Source organism: Spermophilus citellus, assembly GCF_964194105.1.
Source record: "Spermophilus citellus genome assembly, chromosome: 9".
Taxonomy (NCBI): Eukaryota; Metazoa; Chordata; class Mammalia; order Rodentia; family Sciuridae; genus Spermophilus; species Spermophilus citellus.
This window is the reverse complement of record NC_138191.1, coordinates 42,623,624-42,644,274: the sequence shown is the minus strand read 5'-3', so window position 1 is coordinate 42,644,274 and position 20,651 is coordinate 42,623,624. Positions and strand designations below refer to the sequence as shown.

Sequence of the window (20,651 nt, the reverse complement as noted above, 5' to 3'; positions counted from 1 at the left end):
CAAATGAAAATAAAATTAATGTTTACATTGATAATTATTGCTTATGTACATTCCCGTTTTCTCTTTCATAAAAGTCTAAATTTTTATATTACATTAAAATCTAATCTTCTTTTAAAATTCCTTAGCCAATAACATTTACCTGTTCATAGGCCCCAATCTTGAGTGCTGTCTCTGGTGCAATTTTGATAATATTTGTACCATTTCCTCGCCAAAGAGAAAAAATTCCTCCTTCTTTTACCATCTGCTCAAACACACTCATCAACCTCATTCTTCTTGTCTTTAAACTATGAACCTGGAAATAAATAGAAAATCTATTTATTCTTCAGTTTATTTTTCTGACAATATAGCATTGGTATTACTAATGACATAATTATACATATATATATATATGAATTCATAATTTTTCAACCCCCAATTTAATTTTCCTTCAGTGACATATAAAATTGATATATTAATATTTTCTTGTACCCAAACATATATTTTAATCATAGCAGTCCCCCTATATCCATAGTTTGAATTCCATGGTTTCCATGGTCCAAATATATTAAATGGAAAATAATAAAAATAAATCATTTATATGTTTTAAATTATATAACATTCTATGCAGCATGATAAAATCAGGCTGTCCAGCTCCACTCTGTCCTCCAGGGTCATGAATCACCACTTTGTCCAGTGTATCCACGCTATATATATAACCCACCCATTAATCACTTAGTAGCCATCTCAGTTATCACATTTACTGTTCTGGTATTACCACAATGCTTATGTTCAAGTTACCCTTATTTCACTTAATAATGGTCCCAAAGTACAAGAGTAGTGATGTCTGCAATTTGGATATGCCAAAGAAACACTGTAACGTGCTTCCTAGGTGAAAGTCACATAACTTTCATTATAGTATATTATTGTAATTGTTACACTTTATTATTATCAGTTGTTGTTGTTAATCTCTTACTGTACCTAATTTAAAAATTAAACTTTATCATGGGTATATATATATATAGGATAAAACATAGTACATATACATTTTGGTACTATCTGAAGTTTTAGTCAACCACTGAAGGTATTGGAATATAATAAAAAATCAAAGAAAAGAATAACTTATGGAAGACAGAAATAAATTAATATTATAAGATTGTAATAGTACATTTAAATATGCACTGAAAAAAGAACGAATGAAAATTTACTGAGCTTTTCAATAATGTATACTTAGGGGTATCACAGTATTAGGAATTGAACTGTACCCCTCAAGATTCATATATTAAAGTCCTAATTCCTTTTCCCTCAGAATGACCTAATTTGGAGATAAGGTCTTTACAGATATAATCAAATTATAATGAGATCCTCATGGTGTACTGTAATTAATACAACTGCTATCCTTATAAAAAGGAGAAATTTTGGTACAGAGATGTAACATAGATTAGGAGAAGAGTAACCAGGAACAGACTCTCGCTCATATCCCTTAGAAAGAACCGACCCTGATAACACCTTAATTTTGGACTTTAAGCCTCCAGAATTATGAGACAATAGATTTCTGTTGTTTAAGCCCATTTGTGGTACTTTGTTATAGAATTTCTAGCAAAGGAACACATGAGAATTACAGATCATTTTAATGTCTGCCTTTATGATTTTCTGTTTTCCTATTTTTTCTAATATATTATTTTATAATAAGATGTTATTTTTAAGAAAGTGAAAGTTAAATTGTAGTAAAGCACCCTCTAAGAGAACAATAATGAGCAAGCAAGGCAAAATGGGCATTCTCATCTTCTGTTAGAACCAATCTGAAAAATAATTTAGCTGTATATGTGTGCATGCATGCACACACAGATACACACAGACTTAAATATGTTCATCGTTAAACTTTCAGGAATTTTTCTGAACAAATAATCCTAAAATGAAAAAAGGTTCAGGTAATGATGTTCTGTCCATCACAAAATTATTAATAACAGTTTTAAAAGAGGAGAATTTAGGTGATCTACATGTCTAAGAAACTTTTAAATGACAAAATAAGGTATGACACTTCCACTTGAAATATTGCCTAGTCATTACAAACTGTATTTGAAGAATATGAAGTAATGTGAATATGATCATGTTATACTATTAATCGCAAAAAACTATCAGTTATTTAAAAGTAATCACTATTCTGCAAAAAACATAAAAAGACAAGAGGTAATGCACTAAGGCATTATTAATAACTATTTTGAGTGATGAGAAGATAGATAACTTCTTTCTACTGTCCTATTTTCCAGATTTTTTGTAGGCATGTATTTATTTTTTTTTTTTGAAAATTAAGTATTTAAAATTAAAAACAAATAGCTAAAGAAAATTAAATATGTCTTTGATGAAATAGTAATAGTTCTACTTTCTCATCTTTTTTCTCTGCAAAAAAATGGCAGCCTTCATTTTGTGTACTATGTAACAGACAGTATGCTAAACACTTCATAAAACCTAATTTATTTTCCCCTCATTTCCATGTGTGGGGAGTGAGGGGTGAGGGGGATCCAACCCAAGGCCTCATCCATGCTAGGCCAAGTTGTCCACCACCAAGTTACCCACCCCCTAGCCAAATCCAACCACCTCCCTGCATTAAAATAACTCTGGTGAGATGATTCTCATTTTATAGCCCCAACAGGGAGTAGTCAAATAACTTGCCCACAGATAAAGTATATCAAAGTCTGAATTCAAACCCAGTAACTCTCAGACTATAAATCCTTGCAATTAAGCTGTTTTAGACATGTGTCCTTTTGTATTTCACAGTATTCCTTTTCAGATGCATGAAGCTCAAAGAGTAATACTTCCATTAGTAAGAGGGCAAGTTTTAATGAACCTATTTCACTGCCCAATATATTTATAAATGAAAGCCTAAACAATCAGAACAGTGTAAAAGGACAGACTTCTTCCATTCCTCCCTCCTTCTCCCACTTCCTAATCTTCCCTTCTTTTTCCCTTCCTCTCTACTTTTGCCTCCCTATTTCCAACTCATTTCCCCCTCCTTCTGTCCTATTTATTCTCCACGTTCATTTTCTTTTCTGTCTGCCATCCTCTTCTCTTTCCCTTTTCTTTTTTCATTCTTTCCACACCCCCTCTATTTGGTACATACTTTTTCACTCTCCCTAATCCAATCCATTTTCTTCTGCTCAGAAAATGGATCATCACTGATTTCTAACTCTATGACACCCATATAGTTTCTATCTTTCACAGAACGAAAACTTAGAAGTGACAATCATTAATTTCAATATCACCATACAATCATCATCATCATCATCATCGAATAGGTATGTTGTGGACTATCTCTAACAGGTTCTGGATCAAAAACCTGGTTTCCTCAGTAACTTTGCCTCTCAAAAAATAAAAAATGAGGTGTAAATGGAAAATATACAGTATAGTACGGTGCTGCACAGAGACATATTGGGAGATGATCTTTAGCAAGTAAGCCTAGTGAAGAAACCAGGTTTTTGATCTTTATATGTGATAGAGAATTTTGGAGTCTTACTCTTTCCTAACAACTGACTGAATTTAGTCACTAACTGGGGAATCAAACACTCAGAAGGATGATGGGTTGTCTTATTACCTTACTTCAAAGTGTGTTCCCAACACTTAGTCTGTTGAATTAAAGGTCGTTATTTCTACTGGATACATTAACCAAGATATCATTATACATTTATGTGAGAAGTGATAAGGACAGGGAAAATGGTATGTACTCCCTTTTAGGTGTTCCCACAGTACTATGTGTATTCTCTGGATACAGAATAACATAGGTTTCATGTTTCATTACTTACTTGCCTAATAACCTATTTTCCCCTTTATTCTCTAATTCTAAATATTGTGTCTAACTTACTACTATAGCCCCTAATGCCTAATAAGTATCTAGTATACAATGGATCCTAAGTAAATACATCTGAAATGAATATATGAAGCCTTTTTTTCCTAAAAGCTATCCTTCAACAGTCTTTATTTTCTAAAAATTACATATTTATGTAAATATAGTTTGTAAGATATCAAAAAATCTTGGATTGAGCAGAAGTATAGATAAATTACTTAGCTCTTATTTATGTAACACTATAGTTTTTACACACTTCACACTGTGTCCTTTACCAAAATGTTACCAATATTACCAAAAAAATACCCATAGACAGTAAGACACCCAGGTATGCAAATTTAATTACAAAACTTAAATTCACCAGATTATATATTATTTATTTGTATATCCTTGCAGAGAAACTATGCACCAAATAGTAAATTTTAATTATGGATTTTAGTTATGATTCTTACTAGATTAAACCATATACTATTTCATAACTTCTGCTGATAAAACATCACTCATTGAAAGAAAGGTAGTTAGATACCATATAATATTTTTTTATAATTCTTAGAAATATTATCAGTACTTTCATAGGAAAGTATAATCATGCAATTATGTTGGTGTCAGGGGATAAACATAACAAATTAGACTAATACTGTCTTGTCATTTCTCTAATGGATTTAGTTTTATTTCTGAAAAATTAATCTAATAAGGTGATTGTATTATTATTTCAAATAAAAATTAGTTCTTAGAAGAATCTTGCCAGAACCACATAAAAATAAAAATAAATAAAATAAAGGTTATAAAAAAGAGACTTGCTTCTATAGAACAACTTCTTATTTAAAAATAAATTTTAAAATCTACATTTTAAATAAAGCATAAAACCTTAACAAGAAATAGTATGAAATTTTCCAAGATATTTAAAATATTTGTTGTGAAAATAATAAAGAACTATTCTAGTTACTCTGACAAGGTAGGAAAAGCATGCAAGCTACCTGCATCATGACTTTCAAGCGGTCAAAAGGAGCTGTGAATGTTCGTGCCACTGCACTAGCTATTCCTGCTGCCACCAATTGTTTCCACCAATCTCCAGACTGCCTTTCTTGTTCAGAAAATTCATCTGGAATTGCTATACTCTCTCCTATATCAATTAGCTGATAAATGCAAAAAATAATTAGATAATAAAGTATGAATACTTGATAAATTAAAAGGACAGCTTTTTATAAAGACCAGGAATAAATTTTCACAAGAACCAAAAACTCCAAAATTTTCTTTTATGTCACCTCCTATTACTCAAGATTGACAATTTGTTTAGCACTTGTACTAGACCAAATGATTATGAATAACACATCTTACAGATTTAATGGAAAATTATTTCCATTAAATTAGAGTTATCAACTAAAAATTCTCAAACTGTTTGGAACATCTCTTCCCTGATAAACATAAACCCCGAGAGCAGGAATCATGTCCAAGTAACCATAGTTTCTGTCACACCCTAGGGAAGGAATAAACACTTAATAAATTTTCCCTGCTTTTTTTTTTTTATTGGTTGTTCACAACATTACAAAGCTCTTGACATAACATACTTCATACATTGGACTGAAGTGGGTTATGAACCCCCAATTTTACCCCAAATGCAGATTGCAGAGTCACATCGGTTACACTTCCACAATTTTACATAATGTCCTATTGGTCATTGTTGTATTCTGCTACCTTTCCTATCCCCTACTATCCCCCATCCCCTCCCCTCCCAACTTCTCTCTCTACCCCATCTACTGTAATTCATTTCTCTCCTTGTTTATTTTCCCATTCCCTCACAACCTCTTGTATGTAATTTTGTATAGCAATGAGGGTCTCCCTTCATTTCCATGCAATTTCCCTTTTCTCACCCTTTCCCTCCCATCTCATGTCTCTGTTTAATGTTAATCTTTTCTTCCTACTCTTCCTCCCTGCTCTGTTCATAGTTGCTCTCATTATATCAAAGAAGACATTTGGTATTTGTTTTTTAGGGATTGGCTAGCTTCACTAAGCATAATCTGCTCTAGTGCCATCCATTTCCCTGCAAATTCTATGATTTTGTCATTTTTTATTGCTGCATAGTACTCCATTGTGTATAGATGCCACATTTTTTTTATCCATTCATCTACTGAGGGGCATCTGGGTTGATTCCACAGTCTAGCAGTTGTGAATTGTGCTGCTATGAACATCGATGTGGCAGTATCCTTGTAGCATGCTCTTTTAAGGTCTTCAGGGAATAGTCCAAGAAGGGCAATAGCAGGGTCAAATGGTGGTTCCATTCCCATCTTTCCCAGGAATCTCCAAACTGCTTTCCAAATTGGCCGCACCAATTTGCAGTCCCACCAGCAATGTACAAGTGTACCCTTTTCTCCACAACCTCTCCAGCACTTGTTGTTGTTTGACTTCATAGTGGCTGCCAATCTTACTGGAGTGAAATGGTATCTTAGGGTGGTTTTGATTTGCATTTCTCTGACTGCTAGAGATGGTGAGCATTTTTTCATGTACTTATTGATTGATTGTATATCCTCCTCTGAGAAGTGTCTGTTCAGGTCCTTGGCCCATTTGTTGATTGGGTTATTTGTTATCTTATTGTCTAATTTTTTGAGTTCTTTGTATACTCTGGATATTAGGGCTCCATCTGAAGTGTGAGGAGTAAAGATTTCTTCCCAGGATGTAGGCTCCCTGTTTACCTCTCTTATTGTTTCTCTTGCTGAGAAAAAACTTTTAAGTTTAATTAAGTCCCATTTGTTAATTCTTGTTGTTAACTCTTGTGCTATGGGTGTCCTATTGAGGAATTTGGAGCCCGACCCCACAATTTGTAGATCGGATCCAACTTTGTCTTCTATCAGATGCAGAGTCTCTGGTTTGATATCAAGCTCCTTGATCCATTTTGAGTTAACTTTTGTGCATGGCGAGAGAAAGGGGTTCAGTTTCATTTTGTTGCATATGGATTTCCAGTTTTCCCAACACCATTTGTTGAAGATGCTATCCTTCCTCCATTGCATGCTTTTAGCGCCTTTATCAAATATAAGATAGTTGTAACTTTGTGGATTAGTCTCTGTGTCCTCTATTCTATACCATTGGTCCACCTGCCTGTTTTGGTACCAGTACCATGCTGTTTTTGTCACTATTGCTTTGTAATAAATTTGGTATTGCTATACCGCCTGATTCACACTTCCTGTTTAGAATTGCTTTTGCTATTCTGGGTCTTTTATTATTCCATATGAATTTCATGATTGCTTTGTCAATTTCTACAAGATATGCCGTTGGGATTTTGATTGGCATTGCATTAAACCTATAGAGAACTTTTGGTAATATCGCCATTTTGATGATGTTAGTTCTGCCTATCCATGAACACGGTATGTTTTTCCATCTTCTAAGATCTTCATCAACTTCTCTCTTTAGGGTTCTGTAGTTTTCATTATATAAATCTTTCACCTCTTTTGTTAGGTTAATTCCCAAGTATTTTATTTTTTTTGAGGATATCGTGAATGGAGTGTTTTTCCTCATTTCCGTTTCCGAAGTTTTGTCGCTGATATACAGAAATGCCTTTGATTTATGCGTGTTGATTTTATATCCTGCCACTTTGCTGAATTCATTTATTAGTTCTAGTAGTTTCTTTGTAGACCCTTTTGGGTCTTCTAAGTATAGAATCATGTCATCTGCAAATAGTGATAATTTAAGTTCTTCTTTTCCAATTTTTATGCCTTTAATTTCTTTCGTCTGTCTAATTGCTCTGGACAGTGTTTCAAGAACTATATTGAATAGAAGTGGAGATAGAGGGCATCCCTGTCTTGTTCCGGATTTTAGAGGGAATGCCTTCAACTTTTGTCCATTCAGAATGATGCTAGCCTGAGGCTTAGCATATATAGCTTTTACAATGTCAAGGTAGGTTCCTGTTATCCCTAATTTTTCTAATGTTTTGAACATAAAGGGATGCTGAACTTTGTCAAATGCTTTCTCTGCATCTATCGAGATGATCATATGGTTCTTATCTTTAAGTCTATTGATGTGGTGAATAACATTTATTGATTTCCGTATGTTGAACCATCCTTGCAGCCCAGGGATGAATCCTACTTGGTCATGGTGCACAATTTTTTTGATGTGTTTTTGTATTCGATTTGCCAGAATTTTATTGAGGATTTTTGCATCTAGGTTCATTAGAGATATTGGTCTGTAGTTTTCTTTCTTTGAGGCGTCTTTGTCTGGTTTCGGAATCAGGGTGATGTTGGCCTCATAGAATGAATTTGGAAGAGCTCCCTCTTTTTCTATTTCCTGAAATAACTTGAAAAGTATTGGTTTTAATTCTTCTTTAAAGGTTTTGTAAAACTCCGCTGTATATCCATCCGGTCCTGGGCTTTTCCTGGTTGGTAGTCTTTTGATGGCTTCTTCAATTTCATCCATTGATATTGGTCTATTCAAATTGTGTGTATCCTCCTGACTCAGTCTGGGCAAATCATATGACTTAAGAAATTTATTGATGTCTTCACTATCTTCTATTTTGTTGTAGTATAGGTTTTCAAAATAATTTCTAATTGTCTTCTGTATTTCTGTAGGATCTGTTGTAATATTGCCTTTTTCATCCCGTATGTTAGTAATTTGAGTTCTCTCTCTTCTTCTCTTCGTTAGCATGGCTAAAGGTCTGTCGATCTTATTTATTTTTTCGAAGAACCAATTTTTAGTTTTGTTAATTTTTTCAATAGTTTCTTTTGTTTCAATTTCATTGATTTCCGCTCTAATTTTAATTATTTCTAGTCTTCTGCTACATTTGCTGTTGTTTTGCTCTTCCTTTTCTAGGGCTTTGAGATGAAGTGTGAGCTCATTTATTTGTTGGTTTTTTCTTTTTTTGAGGGATGACCACCAGGCGATGAATTTTCCTCTTAAAACTGCTTTCATTGTGTCCCATAGATTCCAATATCTTGTGTCTGTATTTTCATTTATCTCTAAGAATTTTTTAATTTCCTCCTTTATGTCTTCTGTAACCCATTGATCATTCAGTAACATATTGTTCATTTTCCATGTGATGTAGGATTTTTCCTTCCTTCTTTTATCATTGATTTCCAGTTTCATTCCATTATGATCAGATAAAATGCATGGTATTATCTCCACCCCTTTATATTTACTGAGGGTTGCCCTATGGCATAATATATGGTCTATTTTTGAGAAGGATCCATGTGCTGCTGAGAAAAAGGTATATCCATTTGATGATGGTTGATATATTCTATATATGTCAGTTAAGTCTAGGTTGTTGATTGTGATATTGAGTTCTATAGTTTCTTTATTCAATTTTTGTTTGGAGGATCTGTCCAACGGTGAAAGAGGAGTGTTGAAGTCACCCATAATTATTGTGTTGTGGTCTATTTGATTCTTGAACTTGAGGAGAGTTTGTTTTATGAATGTCGCAGCACCATTGTTTGGTGCATAAATATTGATAATTGTTATGTCTTGTTGGTGAATGGATCCTTTTAACAGTATATAATGACCTTTTTTATCCCTTTTGATTAACTTAGTCTTGAAGTCGATTTTATTCGATATGAGGATGGCCACTCCTGCTTGCTTACGAGAACTGTGTGCGTGGTATATTTTTTCCCATCCTTTCACCTTCAGCCTGTGTATGTCTTTTCCAATCAGATGTGTCTCCTGGAGGCAGCATATTGTTGGATTTGTCTTTTTAATCCATGATACCAGCCTATGTCGCTTTATTGGAGAGTTTAGGCCGTTAACATTCAGAGTTACTATTGATATATGGTTTGAACTTCCATCCATGTTTGAATGCTTATCCTTTTTTTTTTTTTTTTAAATATTTAGTTTGTTTCTCCGTGATTATCTTTCCCCTCGCCCTCTGTCTTTACTGAGGCACTTCCCACTGATGGTTTTGGTTATTGTTTTTCATTTCTTCCTCGTGTAGTATTTTGCTCAAAATGCTTTGCAATGCAGGTTTTCTGGCTGCAAATTCTTTTAACTTTTTTTTTATCATGAAAGATCTTTATTTCGTTGTCATACCTGAAGCTTAATTTTGCTGGATACAGAATTCTTGGTTGGCATCCATTGTCTTTCAGTGTTTGAAATACATTGTTCCATGACCTTCTTGCTTTCAGTGTCTGTGATGAAAAGTCCGTTGTTAACCGTATTGGTTTACCCCTAAATGTAATCTGTCTCCTTTCTCTTGTAGCTTTTAATATTTTCTCTTTGTTCTGTATATTGGATATCTTCATAACAATGTGTCTTGGCGTTGGTCTACTGTGATTTTGTGTGCTCGGTGTCCTGTATGCATCTTCAATTTGTATATCTGTTTCCTTTTTTTTATCTGGAAAGTTTTCTGTAATTATTTCATTCAGCAGGTTTCTCATTCCCTTGGTGTGAATCTCTGTACCTTCCTCTATCCCGATGACTCGTAAGTTTGGTTTCTTTATGTTATCGCATAACTCTTGGATGATTTTCTCGTGATTTTTTACCAGCCTTTCTGAGTTGGCTAGACTCTTTTCAAGATGGTATATTTTGTCTTCATTATCTGACGTTCTGGTTTCTACTTGTTCCACTCTGTTAGTGATACTCTCAATTGAGTTTTTAATTTGGTTTATCGTTTCCTTCATTTCTAGAATTATTGTTTGATTATTTTTTATAATCTCTATCTCCTTATAAAGATGCTTAACTTCTTCTTTTAGCTGTTTATGTAACTCATTCTCAATGTGTTCTTTCGCTGCTTGAATTTGCTGTCTTGTATCCTCTTTGAGGTTCCATTCCATCTGTCTAAGGTGTTCCTTGAGGTCTTTATATGACCATTTTTCTGATGACTCTAGGTCCTCCTGAATATTTAGGCTGTCCTGCATTGCTTGTACTCCTCTTCTTCATTTTCCCTGCTTTTGTTCAAATTCTCTCAAATTGTATTGTACACTTAAACCTAAGTCAGAATTCAAGAATAGTATCTTATTCTTAAAAAAAATTCTAAAATTTTTTAAAAATAGTAATAATTCCAAAGGGCTTGGGGGGGTAAGCATTTTATATGCTTCATTATTATTTACATTCATTTTCTCTTTAAGGTCAATAATTTTTTTAAAAAAAAATCTGCACCAGGGCTGGGGATGTGGCTCAAGAGGTAGCGTGCTCACCTGGCATGCATGCGGCCCAGGTTCGATCCTCAGCACCACATACAAATGGAGATGTTATGTCCGCCGATGACTGAAAAATAAATATTAAAATTCTCTCTCTCTCTCTCTAAAATAAAATAAAAAAAAAATAAAAATCTGCACCATAGGGCTGGGGTTGTAGCTCAGGGACAGAGTGCTCACCTAACACATGCGAGGCCCTGGGTTCAATCCTCAACACCACATAAAAATAAATAAATAAACTAAAGGTATTGCGTCCATCTACAACTAATTTTTTAAAAATTAAAAAAAAATATGCACTATAATAGGTTTTGCATTTCACTTCATTTTAGTAACCATACTCGATTTTGCTAAGACTTTTTTAGCAATATGTTTCAGTTAAAAGACTGCTGAACTGGACTCAGAGGATATAGATTCCATTACTTTACAATTATGGTAGACAAGTTACTTTGCTGCTTTTTAGTTTTCCAACTTTTGTTTATTTATTCAAGTAGTTCCCTCCTTTGCAAATACCTTTCCAACTCAGACCCTTTGTACTCGAGTTTCCCTCTGCCTACAACATTTCTCCTTGATCTTTCTGTCACTTCCTCTCCAATATGTAGCACAATTTAAACTGATCCATATATTTCTGTTTATTGCTTGAGTATTTCATTAGCAAGTAAACCCAGTGAGGGCAGCAACCTGATCTCTTGTGTTTACTGTTGTAAAACTAGTATCTTGGTACATGAAGATAAGGGTTCTCAGCAAATATTTGTAGGTCAATAAATGAATATGCCAGGCCCTGGTCTATACATAAATGATAAGATGATTCAGAAGTTAGTTTCTGCCCCGAGGAACTTATAGTTCCATGACTAATATTATCTCTGTAATAAAAGAGGAAAAGAAACAAACTATAACACAATGAAATAAATACAATAACAAAGAGAACATAGGCTTTCTTTTTTTTTATTGGTTGTTCACAACATTACAAAGCTCTTGACATATCATATTTCATACGTTAGAATCAAGTGGGTTATGAACTCCCATTTTTACCCCAAATACAGATTGCAGAATCACATCGGTTACACATCACATTTTTACATACTGCCATATTAGTGACTGTTGTATTCTGCTACCTTTCCTATCCTCTACTATCCCCCCTCCCTTCCCCTCCCATCTTCTCTCTCTACCCCATCTACTGTAATTCATTTCCCTCCATGTTTGTTATCCCATTCCCCTCATAACCTCTTATATGTAATTTTGTATAACAATGAGGGTCTCCCTCCATTTCCATGTGATTTCCCTTTTTTTCTCCCTTTCCCTCCCACCTCATGTCTCTGTTTAATGTTAATCTTTTCTTCCTGCTCTTCCTCCCTGCTCTGTTCTTAGTTGCTCTTATTATATCAAAGAAGACATTTGGTATTTGTTTTTTAGGGATTGGCTAGCTTCACTAAGCATAATATGCTCTAGTGCCATGCATTTCCCTGCAAATTCCGTGATTTTGTCATTTTTTAGCGCTGCGTAATACTCCATGGTGTATAAATGCCACATTTTTTTATCCATTCATCTATAGAAGGGCATCTGGATTGATTCCACAGTCTAGCAATTGTGAATTGTGCTGCTATAAACATTGATGTGGCAGTATCCCTGTAGTGTGCTCTTTTAAGGCCTTCAGGAAATAGTCCGAGAAGGGCAATAGCTGGGTCAAATGGTGGTTCCATTCCCAGCTTTCCCAGGAATCTCCATACTGCTTTCCAAATTGGCCGCACCCGTTTGCAGTCCCACCAGCAGTGTACAAGAGTACCCTTTTCCCCACATCCTCGCCAGCACTCATTGTTGTTTGACTTCATCCTGGCTGCCAATCTTACTGGGGTGAGATGGTATCTTAGAGTGGTTTTGATTTGCATTTCTCTGACAGCTAGCGATGGTGAGCATTTTTTCATGTACTTGTTGATTGATTGTATGTCCTCCTCTGTGAAGTGTTTGTTCATGTCCTTGGCCCATTTGTTGATTGGATTATTTGTTTTCTTATTGTCTAATTTTTTGAGTTCTTTGTATACTCTGGATATTAGGGTTCTATCTGAAGTGTGAGGAGTAAAAATTTGTTCCCATGATGTAGGCTCTGTATTTACCTCTCTTATTGTTTCTCTTGCTGAGAAAAAACTTTTCAGTTTAAGAAAGTCCCATTTGTTGATTCTTGTTATTAACTCTTGTGCTATGGGTGTCCTATTAAGGAATTTGGAGCCCGACCCCACAATATGTAGATCGGAGCCAACTTTTTCTTCTATCAGATGGAGAGTCTCTGATTTGATATCTAGCTCCTTGATCCACTTTGAGTTGACTTTTGTGCATGGCGAGAGGAGGGGATTCAGTTTCATTTTGTTGCATATGGATTTCCAGTTTTCCCAACACCATTTGTTGAAGATGCTACCCTGTCTCCATTGCATGTTTTTAGCTCCTTTATAATATAAGATAGTTGTAGCTTTGTGGATTAGTCTCTGTGTCCTCTATTCTATACCATTGGTCCACCTGCCTGTTCTGGTACCAGTACCATGCTGTTTTTAACTATTGCTCTGTAATATAGTTTTAAATCTGGTATCGCTATACCACCTGATTCACACTTCCTGCTTAGAATTGTTTTTGCTATTCTGGGTCTTTTATTTTTCCATATGAATTTCACGATTGCTTTATCTATTTCTACAAGAAATGCCATTGGGATTTTGATTGGCATTCCATTAAAACTATAGAGAACTTTTGGTAATATCGCCATTTTGATGATGTTAGTTCTGCCTATCCATGAACAAGGTATATTTTTCCATCTTCTAAGATCCTCTTCTATTTCTCTCTTTAGGGTTGTATAGTTTTCATTGTACAGGTCTTTCACCTCTTTTGTTAGGTTGATTCCCAAGTATTTTATTTTTTTTTTGAGGATATTGTGAATGGAGTGTTTTTCCTCATTTCCGTTTCAGAAGTTTTGTCACTGATATACAGAAATGCCTTTGATTTATGTGTGTTGATTTTATATCCTGCCACTTTACTGAATTCATTTATTAGTTCTAGTACTTTTTTTTGTAGACCCTTTTGGGTCTTCCAGGTATAGAATCATGTCATCAGCAAATAGTGATAATTTAAGTTCTTCTTTTCCTATTTTTATGCCTTTAATTTCTTTCGTCTAATTGCTCTGGCCAGTGTTTCGAGAACTATATTGAATAGAAGTGGTGATAGGGGGCATCCCTGTCTTGTTCCAAATTTTAGAGGGAATTCCTTCAATTTTTCTCCATTCAGAATGATGCTAGCCTGAGGCTTAGCATAGATAGCTTTTACAATGTCGAGGTAAGTTCCTGTTGTCCCTAGTTTTTCTAATGTTTTGAACATAAAGGGATGCTGTACTTTGTCAAATGCTTTTTCTGCATCTGTCGAGATGATCATATGGTTCTTATCTTTAAGTCTATTGATGTGGTGAATAACATTTATTGATTTCCGTATATTGAACCATGCTTGCATCCCAGGGATGAATCCTACTTGATCATGGTGCACAATTTTTTTGATGTGCCTTTGTATCCGATTTGCCAGAATTTTATTGAGGATTTTTGCATCTAGGTTCATTAGAGATATTGGTCTGTAGTTTTCTTTCTTTGAAGTGTCTTTGTCTGGTTTCGGAATCAGGGTGATGTTGGCCTCATAGAATGAATTTGGAAGAGCTCCCTCTTTTTCTATTTCCTGAAATAACTTGAAAAGTATTGGTATTAATTCTTCTTTAAAGGTTTTGTAAAACTCCGCTGTATACCCATCCGGTCCTGGGCTTTTCTTGGTTGGAAGTCTTTTGATTGCTTCTTCTATTTCATCTATTGATATTGGTCTGTTTAAGTTGTGAGTTTCCTCCTGACTCAGTCTGGGCAAATCATATGACTTAAGGAATTTATCGATGTCTTCACTATCTTCTATTTTATTGGAATATAGGTTTTCAAAATAATTTCTAATTGTTTTCTGTATTTCTGAAGCGTCTGTTGTAATATTGCCTTTTTCATCCCGTATGTTAGTAATTTCAGTTCTCTCTCTTCTTCTCTTCGTTAGTATGGCTAGGGGTCTGTTGATCTTATTTATTTTTTCAAAGAACCAACTTTTTGTTTTGTTAATTTTTTCAATAGTTTCTTTTGTTTCAATTTCATTGATTTCTGCTCTGATTTTAATTAATTCTTGACTTCTGCTACATTTGCTGTTGTTTTGCTCTTCCTTTTCTAGGGCTTTGAGATGAAGTGTGACCTCATTTATTTGTTGGTTTTTCCTTTTTTTGAGGAATGACCTCCAGGCGATGAATTTCCCTCTTAAGACTGCTTTCATTGTGTCCCATAGATTCCGATATGTTGTGTCTGTATTTTCATTTATCTCTAAGAATTTTTTGATTTCCTCCTTTATGTCTTCTGTAACCCACTGATCATTCAGTAACATATTGTTCATTTTCCATGTGATGTAGGATTTTTCCTTCCTTCTTTTATCATTGATTTCCGGTTTCATTCCATTATGATCTGATAAAGTGCATGGTATTATCTCTACCCCTTTATATTTACTGAGGGTTGCCCTATGGCATAATTTATGATCTATTTTTGAGAAGGTTCCATGTGCTGCTGAGAAAAAAGTATATCCTCTTGATGATGGTTGATATATTCTATATAGGTCAGTTAAGTCTAGGTTATTGATTGTGATATTGGGGTCAATAGTTTCTTTATTCAACTTTTGTTTGGAGGATCTGTCCAATGGTGAGAGAGGTGTGTTGAAGTCACCCATGATTATTGTGTTGTGGTCTATTTGATTCTTGAACTTGAGGAGAGTTTGTTTTATGAACGTCACAGCACCATTATTTGGTGCATAAATATTGATAATTGTTATGTCTTATTGGTGAATGGTTCCTTTTAACAGTATATAATGTCCTTCCTTATCCCTTTTGATTAACTTAGTCTTGAAGTCAATTGTATTCGATATGAGAATGGCCACCCCTGCTTGCTTATGAGGACCGTGTGCATGGTATATTTTTTCCCAACATTTTACCTTGAGCCTGTGCATGTCTTTTCCAATCAGATGTGTCTCCTGGAGGCAGCATATTGTTGGATTTGTTTTTTTAATCCATGTTACCAGCCTATGTTGCTTTATTGGAGAGTTTAAGCCATTAACGTTTAGAGTTACTATTGATATATGGTTTGTACTTCCTGCCATGTTTGATTATTTATCTCTTTTTTTTTCCTAATTTAGTTTGTTTCTCCATGATTAGCATTCCCCCCTTCCTCTGTCTTTACTGAGGCACTTCCCGCTGATGGTTTTGGTTATTGTTTTTCATTTCTTCCTCGTGTAGAGTTTTGCTCAAGACGCTTTGCAATGCTGGTTTTCTGGCTACAAATTCTTTTAGCTTTTGTTTATCATGAAAGATTTTTATTTCGTTGTCGTATCTGAAGCTTAATTTTGCTGGATACAGAATTCTTGGTTGGCATACATTGTCTTTCAGTGTTTGAAATACGTTGTTCCAGGATCTTCTTGCTTTCAGCGTCTATGATGAATAATCCGTTGTTAACCTTATTGGTTTACCCCTAAATGTAATCTGCCTCTTTTGTAGCTTTTAATATTTTCTCTTTGTTCTGTATATTGGATATCTTCATAACAATGTGTCTTGGCGTTGGTCTACTGTGATTTTGTGTGCTCGGTGTCCTGTATGCATCTACAATTTGTATATCTGTTTCCTTTTTTATTTCTGGAAAGTTTTCTGTAATTATTTCATTCAGCAAGTTACTCATTCCCTTGGCATGAATCTCTGTGCCTTCCTCTATCCCAATGACTCGTATGTTCGGTTTTTTTAAGTTATCCCAAATCTCTTGGATGTTTTTCTCGTGATTTTTTACCAGCTTATCTGAGTTGGCTAGACTCTTTTCAAGATGATATATTTTGTCTTCATTATCTGACGTTCTGGCTTCTACTTGCTCCACCTTGTTAGTGATACTCTCGATTGAGTTTTTAATTTGGTTTATCGTTTCCTTCATTTCTAGAATTATTGTTTGATTTTTTTAATAATCTCTATCTCCTGATAAAGATGCTTCACTTCTTCTTTTATTTGTTTATGTAATTCATTTTCAATGTGATCTTTAAGGTTCCTTTCCATCTGTCCAAGGTGTTCTTTGAGTTCTTTATATGGCCATTTTTCTGATGACTCCAGGTCCTCCTGAATATTTAGGCTGTCCTTCATTGTTTGTACTCCTTTTCTTCCTTGCTTTTTTATGCTCATGATACTTCTTGTTCTGTTGGACTGCTGAGTTACTGTTTACTCTTATAAATTTATTTGATGCTTGGGAGGAGACGTATTAGAAGGGAAGGGAAGAAGTCACTAAAGAGAGTGAGTGTAGGCAGGTAGAATTCAAGAAAGGGGGAATAAGGAAAATTGAAAAGAAATGAAAAGACAAAAGAAAAAAAGTGAAAAGAAAGAAAGAAAAAAACAAAAAAATAAAAATTTAAAACCAAAAAAAATTATAATGATAATAAACAAATGGAAATTAAAGTTTAAAAAATAATAGTAATAATAATAGAATAAAAACAATTAAAAAAATCGTAACTATTAATAAGAAAGTTGAAGAGCAACAACAACATCAACAACAAAAAATGAAAATAAAATTAAAAAGATACCAATAATAATCATTAAAAAAATAATAATAATAAATGCAGTCATAGAGCTCAATTAACTTCTCTTCCAGTAGGTGGGAACTGGGCCAGGCTTCTCTTCTTGATGGGTGGGAACCAATCACTGTTCCTCAGCTCTTCTTCCCAGACTGTGCGGGTCTCCAATCCTGAGTGCCTAGGGCCTTCTCTTGTGGTTCCTCAAGCCAGGCCCCGCTCACCTGTGAAGCTCGCCACAATACTGGCTATACTCCGGGTCTGCTGCTCCTGGGAGCCCTGTTTCCATGGATGCCTGGGCCCACCCTTTCTGTTTGCCTCCCTCAGACCCTAAGTTTGTAGGCCTTGGGGCTGAGGACCCCCAGCGAATTTGTTTGCCCTCAGGTAGCAACTCCCCTGGTAGCTGGAGCAAGGGGCCTCTGTTGTCAGCAGAGGGATACCCTGGGTCTGACTATCGTGCTCAGTTGGCTTTTACCTCTGTGAGCTCAGGTGGGCCGACTAGTTATTTCAGCGGGATCATTAGTGCTGAGTCACTAGAAGCAGGCAAACTGGGGCTTGAATGCAGCAGATTCGTGCTCAGTGTGTGTTTTCTGAGGGGCCCAAGGTGTACGCCCTAGCTCCAAGTCAGCTTAGCATTGCCTAGTGATCCTGAACAAACAGGCTTTAGATAATTTACAGCTCCCTATGCCCGCGCAGTTGAAGAGGTCAGAGACTTGATCTCTCCGTGCCTGCCGCCATGTTAGACCTCCTCAATGATATTCATGTTACCCTTACAGTTTCCTGGCATAAGCAAGATCTTGGGATTATACAAACTGCTGCTTCTGTTTCCAGTCCAGTTTTCTAGAACTGAAACCCTGCTGCCATCGACTCCACCTCTGGGCCGCGCTCTTGGGCGCCGCGCTTGTCCGCGACCTTAGCAGCGCCGCCGCGGCCTCCGCTGCTCCTCGGCCCGGTGCCTAGCTCCCGAGGCCCAAGCGGCTGCCGCCGCGGCTCTCCAGCCCCCTCCTCCGGAGCACGGGTCCCCTCGCAGGGGGATGCCGAACGACCCCAGAGCAGGCTCTGCCCCAAGGTGCAGCAGGGAACAGGCGATCGAGGCACTTGAGGCCGTGGTCCAGCCTTCGGAGGACAGGGCTCAGCACGCAGCCCAGTTCCAGCTGGACCGTGTAGACAGGGCCATCAAGACAGCATGCAGAAAGCAAATGGCGGCTCCCGCGGAGTGGATTTTCGGCCCCGAAACCACAGCCCAGCCAACAATCCCAATCCACTAACTCTCCCTGTATAGACAATATTAAAAAAAAAAAAAAAAGGCGGGGTGTACTGAGCTTTCTTTGCCTCAGGTACTTACAATCCACTGCTGATTACACCTTCAGCTTCTCTGCCGGGAGTGAAGTGAAAGAGGAAATCATAGGCTTTCTTTCTTTCTTTATTTATTTATTTTTGAGGAGGGGAATTAAAGTAATTTAGAAGCAGCCAAGCCTCAATCTAAACCCAAGCATTCTTTCCTCAGAGGCTACCTTCCTGTCCATCATACTATACTATCTCCCTGTAGAGCTAGGAATTAATTGTCCAGCATGGTGGCATACACCTGTAATCCCAGTAGCTCTGGAGGCTGAGGCAGGATAACCAAGAGTTCAAAGCCAGCTTTAGCAATTTAGCGAAGCCTTAAGCAACTTTAACAAGACTTTGTCTTAAAATAAAATATAAAAAGAGCTGGGGTTGTAGCTCAGTGATTAAGCACCCCTAGGTTCAATTCAATACCAAAAAAAAAAAAAAAGGGATTAACCAAGGGAATATTTAGGCAAAGGAAATAGTGTGCTCAAAGACATTACATATTCCAATAGCCACAAGATTTTATGTGGCATGTAAAGAGAGTAAGAAGCACAAGACTTAATGTTGAGGTTCCTGGTTTGGGCAACTAGGGAGGTGATGAAAAGTGAAAAACAAAAGGTCTGAGGGAATTATAATGAGTAGTTTACACATGTTGTGCTTGCGGTGTCTCAACTGGTATCCAAGAAATATTTGCATATGCTGCTAGGCACAGTGGCTCATGCCTGTGATCCCAGCAATTCAGGAGGCTAAAGCAGGAGGACTATAAATTCCAGGCAAGCCTCAACAACTTAGTGACACCCAGACCCTGTCTCAATAATTTGAAATTTTGTTAAAAAAATTGAGGGCTGGGATTGTGGCTTAGAGGTAGAGTGTTCGCCTAGCATGGGTGAGGCCCTGGGTTCGATCCTCAGCACCACATAAAAATAATAAGTAAAATAAAGGTAAGGTGTCCAATTACAACTAAAAGAAAAGTATTAAAAAAAAGAACTGATGATGTAGTTCAGTGGTAAAGCACCCCTGGGTTCAATCCTCGGTACCAAATACCAAAAAACAAAGCAAAACAAAACAAAAACTTGTATTACACAAAAGGAAAGTACAGTCTAACAACAAGATGTGGAATTATCAATCAGCCTGTGTTTGATTATTCAACCTGAGAAATATGTGGAATCCCCTATGGGAAAAATGTATAGATTGAAAGGCCAAAAAAAAAAATAGGGAAAAGAATGCTGAAAATAGAACATAAAAGAAAACATACATAAAGGCAGACTGAAGAAGAAGATACTTGGGAGGAGACTGAAAAGCAATGGCTAGCAAAGTCGGAAGAAAACCAGGAGGATACAGTGCTCAGGAAGCTGGAGGAGGAGGACATTTAAAAAGCTAGACAGTAGAAAGATCAGAAGACACCCATAATACTTAACAAGAGGCAGGCGGGCTTGGTTAGAATCTCTACAGCATGAAAACAAAGCCAGACTATAGTTGGTTGAGAAGCAAATGGCAAGTATAACTTAAGGGGGGGGGGGAGATAAGTTTAGCTGGGAGACATGACAGAAGACTCTATTTTATTTTAATGGTACTAACTTAACTATGTAAAATGTTTTGTTTAAATGCAGTGGGCTTACATACAGGAAATAAGGGGATAATGGAGAGAATAAAGCCTCTGATGAGGAAAGAAAATGGATTCAGAGTGTAAAGATATAGTTTTAAAAATAGAAACATCCATTTTTTTTTCTAACAAAGAAGGAGAGAGGGAATCACAGGGGCAGGTACAC

The 20,651-nt window shown here is 36.1% G+C and overlaps 1 protein-coding gene across 1 annotated transcript in view; it reads right to left on the bottom strand.

Annotated features, from left to right (window-relative positions):
• Positions 1–20,651, bottom strand: part of LOC308656566 (mitochondrial adenyl nucleotide antiporter SLC25A24-like) — a gene marked incomplete at both ends in the record, with an annotated part of 69,470 nt that overhangs the window by 12,488 nt on the left and 36,331 nt on the right. The window contains 2 exons of the mRNA XM_081307795.1: positions 140–292; positions 4,795–4,953. Coding sequence (XP_081163921.1) covers positions 140–292; positions 4,795–4,953 — 312 coding nt within the window. The remainder of the gene's footprint in view (positions 1–139; positions 293–4,794; positions 4,954–20,651) is intronic.